The sequence below is a fragment of the Carcharodon carcharias genome, chromosome 19, assembly GCF_017639515.1.
Source record: "Carcharodon carcharias isolate sCarCar2 chromosome 19, sCarCar2.pri, whole genome shotgun sequence".
Lineage (NCBI taxonomy): Eukaryota > Metazoa > Chordata > Chondrichthyes > Lamniformes > Lamnidae > Carcharodon > Carcharodon carcharias.
This window is the reverse complement of record NC_054485.1, coordinates 114,109,496-114,126,445: the sequence shown is the minus strand read 5'-3', so window position 1 is coordinate 114,126,445 and position 16,950 is coordinate 114,109,496. Positions and strand designations below refer to the sequence as shown.

The following is a 16,950-nucleotide window of genomic DNA, read 5'->3' as shown; positions in this document are numbered from 1 at the left end:
ACCCACTGGACACACCAAACTCCCTCACTGGTCACCCTACACCACCTCACTGGTCATTCCCTGGACACTCTGCAGTCCCTCGCTGGACACTCTAAACTCCCTCACTGATCACTCACTGGACTCTACACTCCCTCACTGGTCACTCACTAGACACACTAAACTCCCTCACTGGTCACTCACTAGACACACTAAACTCCCTCACTGGTCACGCTACACTCCCTCACTGGACAGCTTACAGTCACTCACCTGACAGTCTACAGCCCCTCACTGGTCACTCAAAGGACGCTCTACACCCCCTCACTGGTCACTCACTGGTCACTTTACATATCCTCACTGGTCACTCTACACTCTCTCACTGGACACTCTACACTCCCTCACTGGTCACCCACTGGACACACTAAACTCCCTCACTGCTCACCCTACACCCCCTCACTGGTCATTCCCTGGACACTCTGCAGTCCCTCACTGGACACTCTAAACTCCCTCACTGATCACTTACTGGACGCACTAAACTCCCTCACTGGTCACGCTACAATCCCTCACTGGACAGTTTACAGTCACTCACCAGACATTCTACAGCCCCTCACTGGTCACTCACGAGACACTCTACAGCCCCTCACTGGTCACTCGTAATAAGTACAAATTGCAAAAGCATTATGATAGCTTGGCCAAGTTTCCCTTGTGGATTTGGTCAGCCTGGCAAATAGCACCTGCCATATAACAAGCGGGTCTGGATTCTGCTCCATGACCCTGCCTCTAAGCGTAATTGGATTCTGCCCAAGGAGGAAGGGTATTTCAGGATTAAAATATCTGCTCCCAGTCTGCCTGTAACCAGCGAGGGACAGCTCGGGGGAATGGAGAAGTGGAAAACCACTGTTCTCGAGTTTCTCCTTCAGCAACTCCTTTCATGTCTGTCAGGAGGAGATGGGGGCTTATAAATACAGTTTTTCGCATTAATGTTGCTATCACAACGATTTTGCAATTTGTATTTACTACGAGAAGGCTTGTGCACTGAAGTCAGAAGTAATGAGTCCACTACCACCGTTAGAGACTTTAAATATTAAATTAAAACATTTATTAACAAAAGAAAAACAAACTTACACACACACACACACACACACACACACACACACACACACACACACACACACACAAGATTACAGTTACACAGTTATAACAGTTCCTAAAATCTCTGCTTAACCAGACTCCCAACTACACACCCCCTTTAAGGCAACAGTCCAAATAGATTCCAAATTTATAAAGTCATCCAGCAATATTACCACAAGCACCCACTGGACAATGGACTTTCAGAGGCTTTTTACACAACTTTGGTTAGCCTGTTTGATGTCTTCCACCCACACTAGGCCTGCCCGAGATGGCCCATCGGAAGCTGCAGGAAGCCATCTTGGCAGCTGAAGGGCTGTGGGTCAGCGAGGAGAGCAGTGAAGGTCAGGATGTTTACACGGAGTTGTGTGTGCGACAGCGCGTCTGTCTCAGTAAGGACTCGTCTGGAATCTACAGCATCCAGTTCTCTCCGGATGCACAGCAATTAGCTGTTGGGTTTGGAAATGGAGCTATTCAGGTATGGCCTGCCTGCGTGTACAAGGACTGTGGGGGGGAGATGGTGGTGTAGGGTGATGTCACTGGACTAGTAATGCAGAGGCTCAGGTTAATGCTCTGGGGACATGGGACATGGGTTCAAATCTCACCAGAGCAGCTGGTGGAATTTGGAATATAAAACTAGTCCCAGTAATGGTGACCATGAAACTATCATCGATTGTTGTAAAAACCCATCTGGTTCACTAATGTCCTTTAGAGAAGGAAATCTGCCCTCCTTACTTGGTCTGGCCTACATGTGACTCCAGACCCACAGCAATGTGGTTGACTCGTAACTGCCCTCTGAAGCCACTCAGTTCAAGGGCAATTAGGGATGGGCAACAAATGCTGGCAGTGATGCACACATTGCATGGATAAAGAAAAGAGCAATTACAGTGGAAACTGGATAGGGAATGAGAACGGAACAAAGTGACAGAGACAGTAAGATTTCTCACACGGGTCAGGCTGACAAGAGCCAGTGCTTTTAGAGAATGGAGCTGGGGAGATGGCAGCCACTAAACTCCCTGCAGGTCATTCAGTGGTGTGACCTTGGTCTCTGCCATATTGATGTCAGTTTGCGGTCTCACCACCTGGGACAGAGGCTACAGACCTGAGCTGATAATCCAGGCTGGTGTTCCCAGCGCAGTACTGAGGGAGCACGGCAATGCCAGAGGTGCCATCTACAGGACTCCCCCCAGCTTGACCCGTTGGGTGAGTGTAAAAGGTACAATGGCACTGAGAGAAGAATGGGGGTGGGGAAGTTCATCTGGTGTTTTCGGCCAATGGTAATCCTCAATGGACATCACGAACTGGAGAGGAGATCTGGTCACAAATCATGTTGCTGTTTCTGGGATCTTGCTGGATGAAAGAATGAATACAGTTCAAATCTCAGTGACTGTGAAATACTTGGGATGTCCGAAGGGGGTGAAAGGGGATTCAGGACATGGTGGGGGAGGGGTTGATGAAAGAGGATTCAGGACATTAACAGGGTGAAAGGGGATTCTGGGTGTTGAGGGGGTGAAAGGGGATTCGGGGCGTTGAGGGGGTGAAAGGGGATTCGGGACATTGAGGGGGTGAAAGGGGATTTGGGGTGTTGAGGGGGTGAAAGGGGATTCGGGGCGTTGAGGGGGTGAAGGGGGATTCGGGGTGTTGAGGGGGTGAAAGGGGATTCGGGGCGTTGAGGGGGTGAAAGGGGATTCGGGACGATGAGGGGGTGAAAGGGGATTCGGGGTGTTGAGGGGGTAAAAGGGGATTCAGGGTGATGAGGGGGTGAAAGGGGATTCGGGACGTTGAGAGGGTGAAAGGGGATTCGGGGTGTTGAGGGGGTGAAAGGGGATTCGGGGTGTTGAGGGGGTGAAAGGGGATTCGGGAAGGTGAGGGGGTGAAAGGGGATTCGGGGTGTTAAGGGGGTGAAAGGGGATTCGGGGTGTTGAGGGGGTGAAAGGGGATTCGGGGTGTTGAGGAGGTGAAAGGGGATTCGGGACAGTGAGGGGGTGAAAGGGGATTCGGGGTGTTAAGGGGGTGAAAGGGGATTCGGGGTGTTGAGGGGGTGAAAGGGGATTCGGGGTGTTGAGGGGGTGAAAGGGGATTCGGGGTGTTGAGGGGGTAACAGAGGATTCGGGGTATTGAGGGGGTGAAAGGGGATTCGGGACGTTGAGGGGGTGAAAGGGGATTCGGGACGTTGAGGGGGTGAAAGGGGATTCGGGGTGTTGAGGGGGTGAAAGGGGATTCGGGGTGTTGAGGAGGTGAAAGGGGATTCGGGACAGTGAGGGGGTGAAAGGGGATTCGGGGTGTTAAGGGGGGTGAAAGGGGATTCGGGGTGTTGAGGGGGCGAAAGGGGATTCGGGGTGTTGAGGGGGTGAAAGGGGATTCGGGGTGTTGAGGGGGTAACAGGGGATTCGGGGTATTGAGGGGGTGAAAGGGGATTCGGGACGTTGAGGGGGTGAAAGGGGATTCGGAGCATTGAGGGGGTGAAAGGGGATTCGGGACAATGAGGGGGTGAAAGGGGATTTGGGGTGTTGATGGGGTGAAAGGGGATTCTGGGTGTTGAGGGGGTGAAAGGGGATTCGGGGTATTGAGGGGGTGAAAGGGGATTCAGGGTGTTGAGGGGGTGAAAGGGGATTCGGGGTATTGAGGGGGTGAAAGGGGATTCAGGGTGTTGAGGGGGTGAAAGGGGATTCAGGACGTTGAGGGGGTGAGAGGGGATTCGGGGTGTTGAGGGGGTGAAAGGGGATTCGGGACGATGAGGGGGTGAAAGGGGATTTGGGGTATTGAGGGGGTGAAAGGGGATTCAGGACATTGAGGGGGTGAGGGGGATTGGGGGTGTTGTGGGGGTGAATGGGGATTCGGGGTGTTGAGGGGGTGAAAGGGGATTCGGGGTGTTGAGGGGGTGAGAGGGGATTCGGGGTGTTGAGGAGGTGAAAGGGGATTCGGGACAGTGAGGGGGTGAAAGGGGATTCGGGGTGTTAAGGGGGTGAAAGGGGATTCGGGGTGTTGAGGGGGCAAAAGGGGATTCGGGGTGTTGAGGGGGTGAAAGGGGATTCGGGGTCTTGAGGGGGTAACAGGGGATTCAGGGTATTGAGGGGGTGAAAGGGGATTCGGGACGTTGAGGGGGTGAAAGGGGATTCGGAGCATTGAGGGGGTGAAAGGTGATTCGGGACAATGAGGGGGTGAAAGGGGATTTGGGGTGTTGATGGGGTGAAAGGGGATTCTGGGTGTTGAGGGGCTGAAAGGGGATTCGGGGTATTGAGGGGGTGAAAGGGGATTCAGGGTGTTGAGGGGGTGAAAGGGGATTCAGGACGTTGAGGGGGTGAGAGGGGATTCGGGGTGTTGAGGGGGTGAAAGGGGATTCGGGGTGTTGAGGGGGTGAAAGGGGATTCAGGGTGTCGAGGGGGTGAAAGGGGATTCAGGACGTTGAGGGGGTGAGAGGGGATTCGGGGTGTTGAGGGGGTGAAAGGGGATTCGGGGTGTTGAGGGGGTGAAAGGGGATTCGGGACGATGAGGGGGTGAAAGGGGATTTGGGGTATTGAGGGGGTGAAAGGGGATTCAGGACATTGAGGGGGTGAGGGGGATTGGGGGTGTTGAGGGGGTAAAAGGGGATTCGGGGTGTTGAGGGGGTGAAAGGGGATTCGGGGTGTTGAGGGAGTGAGAGGGGATTCGGGGTGTTGAGGTGGTGAAAGGGGATTCAGGACGTTGAGGGGGTGAAAGGGGGATTCGGGGTGTTGAGGGGGTGAAAGGGGATTTGGGACATTGATGGGTGAAAGGGGATTCGGGAAGTTGAAGGGGTGAAAGGGGATTCGGTGTGTTGAGGGGCTGAAAGGGGATTCGGGGGGTTGAGGGGCTGAAAGGGGATTCGGGGTGTTGAGGGGATGAAAGGGGATTCGGGACATTGAGGGGGTGAAAGGGGATTCGGGGTGTTGAGGGGCTGAAAGGGGATTCGGGACGTTGAGGGGGTGAAAGGGGATTCGGGGTGTTGAAGGGGTGAAAGGGGATTTGGGACATTGATGGGGTGAAAGGGGATTCGGGAAGTTGAAGGGGTGAAAGGGGATTCGGTGTGTTGAGGGGCTGAAAGGGGATTTGGGGGGTTGAGGGGCTGAAAGGGGATTCGGGGTGTTGAGGGGATGAAAGGGGATTCGGGACATTGAGGGGGTGAAAGGGGATTCGGGGTGTTGAGGGGCTGAAAGGGGATTCGGGACATTGAGGGGGTGAAAAGGGATTCGGGGTGTTGAGGAGGTGACAGGGGAGTCGGGATGTTTTGGGTGTGAGAGGGGACTCGGGGTGTTGAGGGGGTGAGAGGGGATTCGGGACGTTTAGTGGGTGAAAGTGGATTCGGGACATTGAGGGGGTGAAAGGGGCTTCGGGGTTTGGAGGGCGTGAAAGGGGATTCGGGGTGTTGAGGGGGTGAAAGGGGCGTCGGGGTGTTGAGGGGGTGAAAGGGGATTCGGGGTGTTGAGGGGGTGAAAGGGGATTCGGGGTGTTGAGGGGGTGAAAGGGGATTCGGGGTGTTGAGGGGGTGAAAAGGGATTCGGGGTGTTGAGGGGGTGAAAGGGGATTCGGGACATTGAGGGGGTGAAAGGGGATTCAGGGTGTTGAGGGGGTGAAAGGGGATTCGTGGTGTTGAGGGGGTGAAAGGGGAGTCGGGATGTTTTGGGTGTGAGAGGGGACTCGGGGTGTTGAGGGGGTGAGAGGGGATTCAGGGTGTTGAGGGGGTGAAAGGGGATTCGGGGTGTTGAGGGGGTGAAAGGGGAGTCGGGATGTTTTGGGTGTGAGAGGGGACTCGGGGTGTTGAGGGGGTGAGAGGGGATTCGGGGTATTGAGGGGGTGAAAGGGGATTCGGGGTGTTGAGCGGGTGAAAGGGGATTCAGGGTGTTGAGGGGGTGAAAGGGGATTCGGGGTGTTAAGGGGGTGAATGGGGATTCGGTACATTGAGGGGGTGAAAGGGGATTCGGGGTGTTGAGGGGGTGAAAGGGGAGTCGGGATGTTTTGGGTGTGAGAGGGGATTCGGGACATTGAGGGGGTGAGAGGGGATTCGGGGTGTTGAGGGGTGAGAGGGGATTTGGGACGTTTAGGGGGTGAGAGTGGATTCGGGACATTGAGGGGGTGCGAGGGGATTCGGGGTGTTGAGGGGGTGAAAGGGGATTCGGGGTGTTGAGGGGCTGAAAGGGGATTCGGGACATTGAGGGGGTGAAAAGGGATTCGGGGTGTTGAGGAGGTGACAGGGGAGTCGGGATGTTTTGGGTGTGAGAGGGGACTCGGGGTGTTGAGGGGGTGAGAGGGGATTCGGGACGTTTAGTGGGTGAAAGTGGATTCGGGACATTGAGGGGGTGAAAGGGGCTTCGGGGTTTGGAGGGCGTGAAAGGGGATTCGGGGTGTTGAGGGGGTGAAAGGGGCGTCGGGGTGTTGAGGGGGTGAAAGGGGATTCGGGGTGTTGAGGGGGTGAAAGGGGATTCGGGGTGTTGAGGGGGTGAAAGGGGATTCGGGGTGTTGAGGGGGTGAAAAGGGATTCGGGGTGTTGAGGGGGTGAAAGGGGATTCGGGACATTGAGGGGGTGAAAGGGGATTCAGGGTGTTGAGGGGGTGAAAGGGGATTCGTGGTGTTGAGGGGGTGAAAGGGGAGTCGGGATGTTTTGGGTGTGAGAGGGGACTCGGGGTGTTGAGGGGGTGAGAGGGGATTCAGGGTGTTGAGGGGGTGAAAGGGGATTCGGGGTGTTGAGGGGGTGAAAGGGGAGTCGGGATGTTTTGGGTGTGAGAGGGGACTCGGGGTGTTGAGGGGGTGAGAGGGGATTCGGGGTATTGAGGGGGTGAAAGGGGATTCGGGGTGTTGAGGGGGTGAAAGGGGATTCGGGGTATTGAGGGGGTGAAAGGGGATTCAGGGTGTTGAGGGGGTGAAAGGGGATTCAGGACGTTGAGGGGGTGAGAGGGGATTCGGGGTGTTGAGGGGGTGAAAGGGGATTCGGGACGATGAGGGGGTGAAAGGGGATTTGGGGTATTGAGGGGGTGAAAGGGGATTCAGGACATTGAGGGGGTGAGGGGGATTGGGGGTGTTGAGGGGGTGAAAGGGGATTCGGGGTGTTGAGGGGGTGAAAGGGGATTCGGGGTGTTGAGGGGGTGAGAGGGGATTCGGGGTGTTGAGGAGGTGAAAGGGGATTCGGGACAGTGAGGGGGTGAAAGGGGATTCGGGGTGTTAAGGGGGTGAAAGGGGATTCGGGGTGTTGAGGGGGCGAAAGGGGATTCGGGGTGTTGAGGGGGTGAAAGGGGATTCGGGGTCTTGAGGGGGTAACAGGGGATTCAGGGTATTGAGGGGGTGAAAGGGGATTCGGGACGTTGAGGGGGTGAAAGGGGATTCGGAGCATTGAGGGGGTGAAAGGTGATTCGGGACAATGAGGGGGTGAAAGGGGATTTGGGGTGTTGATGGGGTGAAAGGGGATTCTGGGTGTTGAGGGGCTGAAAGGGGATTCGGGGTATTGAGGGGGTGAAAGGGGATTCAGGGTGTTGAGGGGGTGAAAGGGGATTCAGGACGTTGAGGGGGTGAGAGGGGATTCGGGGTGTTGAGGGGGTGAAAGGGGATTCGGGGTGTTGAGGGGGTGAAAGGGGATTCAGGGTGTCGAGGGGGTGAAAGGGGATTCAGGACGTTGAGGGGGTGAGAGGGGATTCGGGGTGTTGAGGGGGTGAAAGGGGATTCGGGGTGTTGAGGGGGTGAAAGGGGATTCGGGACGATGAGGGGGTGAAAGGGGATTTGGGGTATTGAGGGGGTGAAAGGGGATTCAGGACATTGAGGGGGTGAGGGGGGATTGGGGGTGTTGAGGGGGTAAAAGGGGATTCGGGGTGTTGAGGGGGTGAAAGGGGATTCGGGGTGTTGAGGGAGTGAGAGGGGATTCGGGGTGTTGAGGTGGTGAAAGGGGATTCAGGACGTTGAGGGGGTGAAAGGGGGATTCGGGGTGTTGAGGGGGTGAAAGGGGATTTGGGACATTGATGGGGTGAAAGGGGATTCGGGAAGTTGAAGGGGTGAAAGGGGATTCGGTGTGTTGAGGGGCTGAAAGGGGATTCGGGGGGTTGAGGGGCTGAAAGGGGATTCGGGGTGTTGAGGGGATGAAAGGGGATTCGGGACATTGATGGGGTGAAAGGGGATTCGGGAAGTTGAAGGGGTGAAAGGGGATTCGGTGTGTTGAGGGGCTGAAAGGGGATTCGGGGGGTTGAGGGGCTGAAAGGGGATTCGGGGTGTTGAGGGGATGAAAGGGGATTCGGGACATTGAGGGGGTGAAAGGGGATTCGGGGTGTTGAGGGGCTGAAAGGGGATTCGGGACGTTGAGGGGGTGAAAGGGGATTCGGGGTGTTGAAGGGGTGAAAGGGGATTTGGGACATTGATGGGGTGAAAGGGGATTCGGGAAGTTGAAGGGGTGAAAGGGGATTCGGTGTGTTGAGGGGCTGAAAGGGGATTTGGGGGGTTGAGGGGCTGAAAGGGGATTCGGGGTGTTGAGGGGATGAAAGGGGATTCGGGACATTGAGGGGGTGAAAGGGGATTCGGGGTGTTGAGGGGCTGAAAGGGGATTCGGGACATTGAGGGGGTGAAAAGGGATTCGGGGTGTTGAGGAGGTGACAGGGGAGTCGGGATGTTTTGGGTGTGAGAGGGGACTCGGGGTGTTGAGGGGGTGAGAGGGGATTCGGGACGTTTAGTGGGTGAAAGTGGATTCGGGACATTGAGGGGGTGAAAGGGGCTTCGGGGTTTGGAGGGCGTGAAAGGGGATTCGGGGTGTTGAGGGGGTGAAAGGGGCGTCGGGGTGTTGAGGGGGTGAAAGGGGATTCGGGGTGTTGAGGGGGTGAAAGGGGATTCGGGGTGTTGAGGGGGTGAAAGGGGATTCGGGGTGTTGAGGGGGTGAAAAGGGATTCGGGGTGTTGAGGGGGTGAAAGGGGATTCGGGACATTGAGGGGGTGAAAGGGGATTCAGGGTGTTGAGGGGGTGAAAGGGGATTCGTGGTGTTGAGGGGGTGAAAGGGGAGTCGGGATGTTTTGGGTGTGAGAGGGGACTCGGGGTGTTGAGGGGGTGAGAGGGGATTCAGGGTGTTGAGGGGGGTGAAAGGGGATTCGGGGTGTTGAGGGGGTGAAAGGGGAGTCGGGATGTTTTGGGTGTGAGAGGGGACTCGGGGTGTTGAGGGGGTGAGAGGGGATTCGGGGTATTGAGGGGGTGAAAGGGGATTCGGGTGTTGAGCGGGTGAAAGGGGATTCAGGGTGTTGAGGGGGTGAAAGGGGATTCGGGGTGTTAAGGGGGTGAATGGGGATTCGGTACATTGAGGGGGTGAAAGGGGATTCGGGGTGTTGAGGGGGTGAAAGGGGAGTCGGGATGTTTTGGGTGTGAGAGGGGATTCGGGACATTGAGGGGGTGAGAGGGGATTCGGGGTGTTGAGGGGTGAGAGGGGATTTGGGACGTTTAGGGGGTGAGAGTGGATTCGGGACATTGAGGGGGTGCGAGGGGATTCGGGGTGTTGAGGGGGTGAAAGGGGATTCGGGGTGTTGAGGGGGTGAAAGGGGAGTCGGGATGTTTTGGGTGTGAGAGGGGACTCGGGGTGTTGAGGGGGTGAGAGGGGATTCGGGACGTTTAGGGGGTGAGAGTGGATTCGGGACATTGAGGGGGTGAAAGGGGCTTCGGGAAGTCCTGACCGTAGAAACTGTATAAACTGAAGTTTTTCTTTGTCCGCTATCCTGCCGGTGACTATGACAAGAAATGACGCAAATTTATCGACTCTGGATACATTTGACATTATTTTTGAAACTGTTTTGATGGTGTCAGAATTGAGAAGTTCCTAGGTGTAGGAGCCCAGTTTCATTCTGTGATTTGCCCCCTTTGTTAATTTACTCCCTTACTTTGTTATCTCCAGTTAGCTGACAGACTCTCGTGTAAATATTTGTTTTTAGGATCTGCTTAATTTCCCTTGGCCTTCACCTTACCTCCTATCTCATCCCAGGTCCTGAATGCAGCGACAGGTATAGTCGCTTCCGAACTGTCTCCCGGACACCGGACACGACAAGCTGTCACTGCCATGAGATACTACCCGAAACACATCAACATCCTCATGACTGCCGGAGCTGATGGGATCATATCCATATATAACACGCAGACAGGATGGCAAGTCGTTGAGATGAAGGGTATAGTGTGATACTGCGTGTCAGTGACATTCACCACTGGGATTATTGAATGAAAGTATTTCAGCCTGTGTTGCGATTCCCGTTGATGTTAATACTGCACGAGTCAGATCCCAAAGTGAAACCTGGTTTGACAGGAGCTAACATTGGGGAAAGTTACTGAACAAATTCACAGGAATCTGCTGCTGTATTTTTAACGCAAAGGATAAAATATTTATTAAACAAGAAAAATGAACTATATCACACCAGACAAAAAGGTTGGAAAGATCTCAATGCAAACATAAGAAAACATTTCAAACTCCCACTATCCCTTTACCCAGCAATATCTTTACAGCCACGTTAACCAGTGAAGAGCTCCCAGGGGAGGCGATGGTATAGTGGTATTGTCACTGGACGAGTAATCCAGAGACCCAGGATAATGCTCCGGGGACCCGGGTTCAAATCCAATTTGAAACCGTTGTCAATTGTTGTAAAATGCCATCTGGTTCCCTTTCCGTGCTTATCTGGTCTGGCCGACACCTGACTCCAGACCCTGGCAAGCCACTGAGTTGCTGAAACCCGCTACAAGGTCTCTCAAAAGAAATGAAACCAGATGGACCACCCGGCATCGACATAGGCACCAAAAACCACCCTAACACCTGGGGGCTAGTGTCTCACAGACTAGACAAGCAACAGCCTGACATAGTCAACCTCACGGAATCATATCCCACTGGAAGGACAGACCCAGCAGAGATGGCGGGACAGAGATATATAGTTGGCATCAGGTCAAACATGGGCAAGGAAACCTCCTGCAGATTAGCACATACTGCCCTCCTTCCATGTTGAACACCTCCATGTTGATCACAACCAAAGGCACAGAATGTACTCTGGGTGGGGAACTTCAATGCCCATGGCTTGGTAGCACCAGTATTGACCAAGTTGGCTGAGTCCTAAAGGATCTAGCTGCTAGACTGGGTCTGTGGTCCAACAAAAGGGAAAAATATACTTGACCTCGTCCTCACCAACCTGTCCGCACAGATACCACCACACAGTCGTTGTGAAGATGACGTCCCGCCTTCACATTGAGGATACCCTCCATCATGTGTGACACTACCACCGTGCTAAATGGGATTTTGAGCAGATCTAGCAACTCGACTGGGCATCCATGAGGCGCTGTGGGGCAGCAGAATTCTACTCAGCCACATTCTATAACCTCATGGCTGGCATATCCCCCCTCCACTCTACCATTACCATCAAGTCAGGGGATCAACCCTGGTTCAGTGAAGAGTGCAGGAGGGCATGTCAGGAGCAGCACCAGGCATTCCTAAAAATGAGGTGTCAACCTGGTGAAGCTATAACACAGGAATACTTGTGTGCCAAACACCATAAGCAGCAAGTGATAGACAGAGCTAAGCGATCCCACCACCAACGGATCAGATCTAAGCTCTGCAGTCCTGCCACATCCAGTCGTGAATGGTGGTGGACAATTAAACATCTCACTGGAGGAGGAGGCTCCACAAATATCCCCATCACCAGTGATGGGGGAGCCCAGCACATCAGTGCAAAAAATAAGCCTGAAGCATTTGCAACAATCTTCAGCCAGAATTGCCGAGTGGATGATCCATCTCGGCCTCCTCCAGAGATCCCCAGCATCACAGATTCCAGTCTTCAGCCAATTCAATTCACTCCACGTGATATCAAGAAAGGGTTGCACTGGATACTGCAAAGGCTATGAGCCCTGACAATATTCTGGCAATAGTACTGAAGACTTGTGCCCCAAAACTTGCTGCGCCCCTAGCCAAGCTGTTCCAGTACAGCTACAACACTGGCATCTACCCGGCTATGTGGAAAATTGCCCAGCTATGTCCTGTATACAAAAAGCAGGACAAATCCAGCCCAGCCAATTACTGCCCCATCAGTCTACTCTCCATCATCAGTAAAGTGATGGAAGGGGTCATCAACAGTGTTATCAAGCAGCACTTGCTTAGCAATAACCTGCTCACTGATGCCCAGTTTGGGTTCCACCAGGGCCACTCAATCCTGACCCCATTACAGCCTTGGTTCAAACATGGACAAAAGATCTGAACTCTCGAGTTGAGGTGAGAGTGACTTCCCTTGACATCAAGGCAGCATTTGACCGAGTGTGGCATCAAGGATCCTGAGCAAAACTGGAGTCAATGGGAATCAGGGGGAAAACTCTCCGCTGATTGGAGTCATACCCAGCACAAAGGAAGATGGTTGTGGTTGTTGGAGGTCAATCATATCAGCTCCAGGACATCACTGCAGGAGTTCCTCAGGGTAGTGTCCTCGGCCCAACCATCTTCAGCTGCTTCATCAATGACCTTCCTTCCATCATAAGGTCAGAAGTGGGGATGTTCGCTGATGATTGCACAATGATCAGCACCATTCGTGACTCCTCAGATACTGAAGCATGTCCAAATGCAGCAAGACCTGGACAATATCCAGGCTTGAGCTGACAAGTGGTAAGTAACATTTGCACCGGTCAGGCAATAACCATCTTCCAGAAGAGAGAATCTAACCATCGCCCCTTGATGTTCAATGGCATTATCATCCCTGGATCCCCCACTATCAACATCCTGGGGGTTATCATTGACCATAAACTAAACTGGACTAGCCAGACAAGAACAGATCAGAGGTTACGAATTCTGTAGTGAGTAACTCACCTCCTGACCCCCCAAAGCCTGTCCACCATTTACAAGGCACAAGTCAGGAGTGTGATGGAATACTCCCCACTTGCCTGGATGAGTGCAGCTCCCACAACACTGAAAAAGTTTGACACCATCCAGGACAAAGCAGCCCCACTTGATTGACACCCCATCCACAAACATTCACTCCCTCCACCACCGACACAATGCACTGCAGGAACTCACCAAGGCTCCTTCAACAGCACCATCCAAACCCATGACCACTACCACCTACAAGGATAAGGGCAGCAGATAGATGGGAACACCACCATCTGGAAGTTCCTCTCCAAGTCACTCACCATCCTGACTTGGAAATATATCACCGTTCCTTCACTGTCGCTGGGTCAAAATCCTGGAACTCCCTCCCTAACAGCACTGTGGGTGTACCTACACCACATGGACAAAATCCTGGAACTCCCTCCCTAACAGCACTGTGGGTGTACCTACACCACATGGACAAAATCCTGGAACTCTCTCCCTAACAGCACTGTGGGTGAACCTACACCGCATGGACAAAATCGTGGAACTCTCTCCCTAACAGCACTGTGGGTGTACCTACACCACATGGACAAAATCCTGGAACTCCCTCCTGAACAGCACTGTGGGTGTACCTACACCACATGGACAAAATCCTGGAACTCCCTCCCTAACAGCACTGTGGGTGTACCTACACCACACGGACAAAATCCTGGAACTCCCTCCCTAACAGCACTGTGGGTGTACCTACACCACATGGACAAAATCATGGAACTCTCTCTGTAACAGCACTGTGGGTGTACCTATACCGCATGGACAAAATCGCGGAGCTCTCTCCCTAACAGCACTGTGGGTGTACCTACACCACATGGACAAAATCCTGGAACTCCCTCCTGAACAGCACGGTGGGTGTACCTACACCTCATGGACAAAAGCCTGGAACTCCCTTCCTAACAGCACTGTGGGCGTACCTACACCACATGGACCAAATCCTGGAACTCCCTCCCTAACAGCGCTGTGGGTGTACCTACACCACATGGTCAAAATCCTGGAACTCCCTCCCTAACAGCACTGTGGGTGTACCTACACCACATGGACAAAACCCTGGAACTCCCTCCTGAACAGCACTGTGGGTGTACCTACACCACATGGACAAAATCTTGGAACTCCCTCCCTAACAGCACTGTGGGTGTACCTACACCACATGGACAAAATCCTGGAACTCCCTCCCTAACAGCACTGTGGGTGTACCTACACCACATGGACAAAATCATGGAACTCTCTCTGTAACAGCACTGTGGGTGTACCTATACCGCATGGACAAAATCCTGGAACTCCCTCCTGAACAGCACGGTGGGTGTACCTACACCACATGGACAAAATCTTGGAACTCCCTCCCTAACAGCACTGTGGGTGTACCTACACCACATGGACAAAATCCTGGAACTCCCTCCCTAACAGCACTGTGGGTGTACCTACACCACATGGACAAAATCATGGAACTCTCTCTGTAACAGCACTGTGGGTGTACCTATACCGCATGGACAAAATCGCGGAGCTCTCTCCCTAACAGCACTGTGGGTGTACCTACACCACATGGACAAAATCCTGGAACTCCCTCCTGAACAGCACGGTGGGTGTACCTACACCTCATGGACAAAAGCCTGGAACTCCCTCCCTAACAGCACTGTGGGCGTACCTACACCACATGGACCAAATCCTGGAACTCCCTCCCTAACAGCGCTGTGGGTGTACCTACACTACATGGTCAAAATCCTGGAACTCCCTCCCTAACAGCACTGTGGGTATACCTACACCACATGGACAAAACCCTGGAACTCCCTCCCTAACAGCCCTGTGGGTGTACCTACACCACATGGACAAAATCCTGGAACTCCCTCCCTAACAGCACTGTGGGTGTACCTACACCACATGGACAAAATCCTGGAACTCCCTCCCTAACAGCACTGTGGGTGTACCTACACCACATGGACAAAATCCTGGAACTCCTTCCCTAACAGCACTGTGGGTATACCTACACCACATGGACAAAATCCTGGAACTCCCTCCCTAACAGCACTGTGGGTGTACCTACACCACATGGACAAAATATGGAACTCCTTCCCTAACAGCACTGTGGGTGTACCTACACCACATGGACAAAATCCTGGAATTCCCTCCCTGACAGCACTGTGGGTGTACCTACACCACATGGACTGCAGCGGCTCAAGAAGGCAGCTCACCACCACCTTCTCAAGGGGCAATTAGGGATGGGCAATAAATGCTGGGCCCAGCCAGTGACACCCACATCCTGTGAATGAATAAAAAGAAACTAGCTTGACAAGAAAGGCTTCTGGCTTGGGAAGTGGCAGAGTGGCAAACGGTTCTCTTCTGGGGAATTCCTGAGCCTTTACTCGATGCCTTTCACCCAACTCATATCTCTCCCAAGACACCCAAAAACAGTATTCCAAACTCATTATTGCTTCAACTACAGAGCAAACAGACGAGCTTCCTAAACTCAGTCTTCCAGTAGCACCTCTGCTAAACTGATTGCTTTACTGACTTCTAACTGCCTATTACTGACTACCTGACTATTCAGTCAACTACTGTCCCAATAGCATTGAAATGGTTTCTTCTCAGAGAGCTAGAAATTCCTGTCTTCACTCTCTGATACACACTGAACCCTATCTTCTCTCTTTTTCTCTGTGTCTCTCTGGACCAATGTCACGGGGCAACAGTCAAGTCTTTTCTATGTCAGTGTTTTTAGTTTCCAAAATCACTGAACTTTTAACCTCCTGTGACCCATCTCTTTAACCTGTTAGCCAGGAATCTATCCAGGCTTCCAGGTACCAAGACTCACAAACAACCTAAGTGAAACTGAAACCATTTTACCTTTCTTAACACACAAATACACAGTATAAATATTCAACTTAAAAGTTATATATTGTTCATGACACCTGTTTTTCCTTCCTTTTCACCCATTTTTATGCTGCTCATAAGTTTATATGTATCCCTGGTTTGGGGTGGTCACCACAGACTACAGGTTCTAACCTGGTATCTTCTCCCCTCTGATTCAGGAACATACTGGGTGCTGCCTCAGCTTCAGCACAAGTACCCAATATACACCGTTTTTACCTGCCTTCTGCGGTTTACATTGTGTGATAAATGCATTGTGTTCACACTGTTCTGCTCCATCTTTCCACAGAGGAGGAGAATGAGATTCACGCCCTGGATTTCTGCTCTGACGGGAATGTCTACGCTACAGCTGGCAAGGATCGTCACATCCGACTGTATGACAGCAGAACCAGCCAGGTGAGAACCCAGGGGCTGGCAAACTTGGATGTTCCTTGTGCTTCCATTCCAGAGCTGTTCCCATCTGAGGGGAATATATCAGGAGGATCGAGGTCCGTAAGGAGGCTGGTCCGGTAATGGTTCAGCCTGTGGATCTCTGGATTGGGGGGAAACATTTTCTTTAAGAGGTCCGTTCTCTGCTGATAGAGAGGCTGATGGAGGTCAAGGTTATGGGATAGAATATGTGGTCACAGGGAAAGAGCAGGGGCGTGGAACAGGTGGGACAGCTGTACCAGAAAGCCAGTACAGACGTGATGGGTCGAATGGCCCATTTCGATATTGTATGATCCTGTGATTTCAGGTGTACAGTGGTAGTGTTGAGCACTTCCCTGCTGAGTGCAGCAGATCCAATTGTAAAGTCAATCGCTCTCCTCCTGTGGTCATCCCACATAAGCAATATTTATCAATCAGCTTTCTTGCACAGAGGGATCACTGCTCACCAGGACTAGAAAGCAGTCTGCAGTGGGAACCTAAATCAGATTCTTCGACCACCCATGGACTCCTGGTACAGGTACTGAATTAAATTATAGTCCCTTGAGATTGCCTAATTTAGCAGGGACTGCAGTGGGAAGCTGTGAGCTGCATTCTGGCACTGCCCAGTTCACTGTTGACCATGGCATTCGGGGAGCTTACAATATCATCTTTGCACTATTTTTGGGGAATATAGTGATTTATTCTGAGTTTAGTGTGTTTCTGTTCTGTCTGAT

The 16,950-nt window shown here is 52.9% G+C and overlaps 1 protein-coding gene across 1 annotated transcript in view; it reads left to right on the top strand.

The window, feature by feature from the left end:
• Positions 1–16,950, top strand: part of LOC121291981 (uncharacterized WD repeat-containing protein all2124-like) — a 40,003-nt gene that overhangs the window by 6,785 nt on the left and 16,268 nt on the right. The window contains exons 2-4 of the mRNA XM_041213692.1: positions 1,365–1,582; positions 10,055–10,235; positions 16,098–16,204. Coding sequence (XP_041069626.1) covers positions 1,376–1,582; positions 10,055–10,235; positions 16,098–16,204 — 495 coding nt within the window. The 5' untranslated portion in view covers positions 1,365–1,375. The remainder of the gene's footprint in view (positions 1–1,364; positions 1,583–10,054; positions 10,236–16,097; positions 16,205–16,950) is intronic.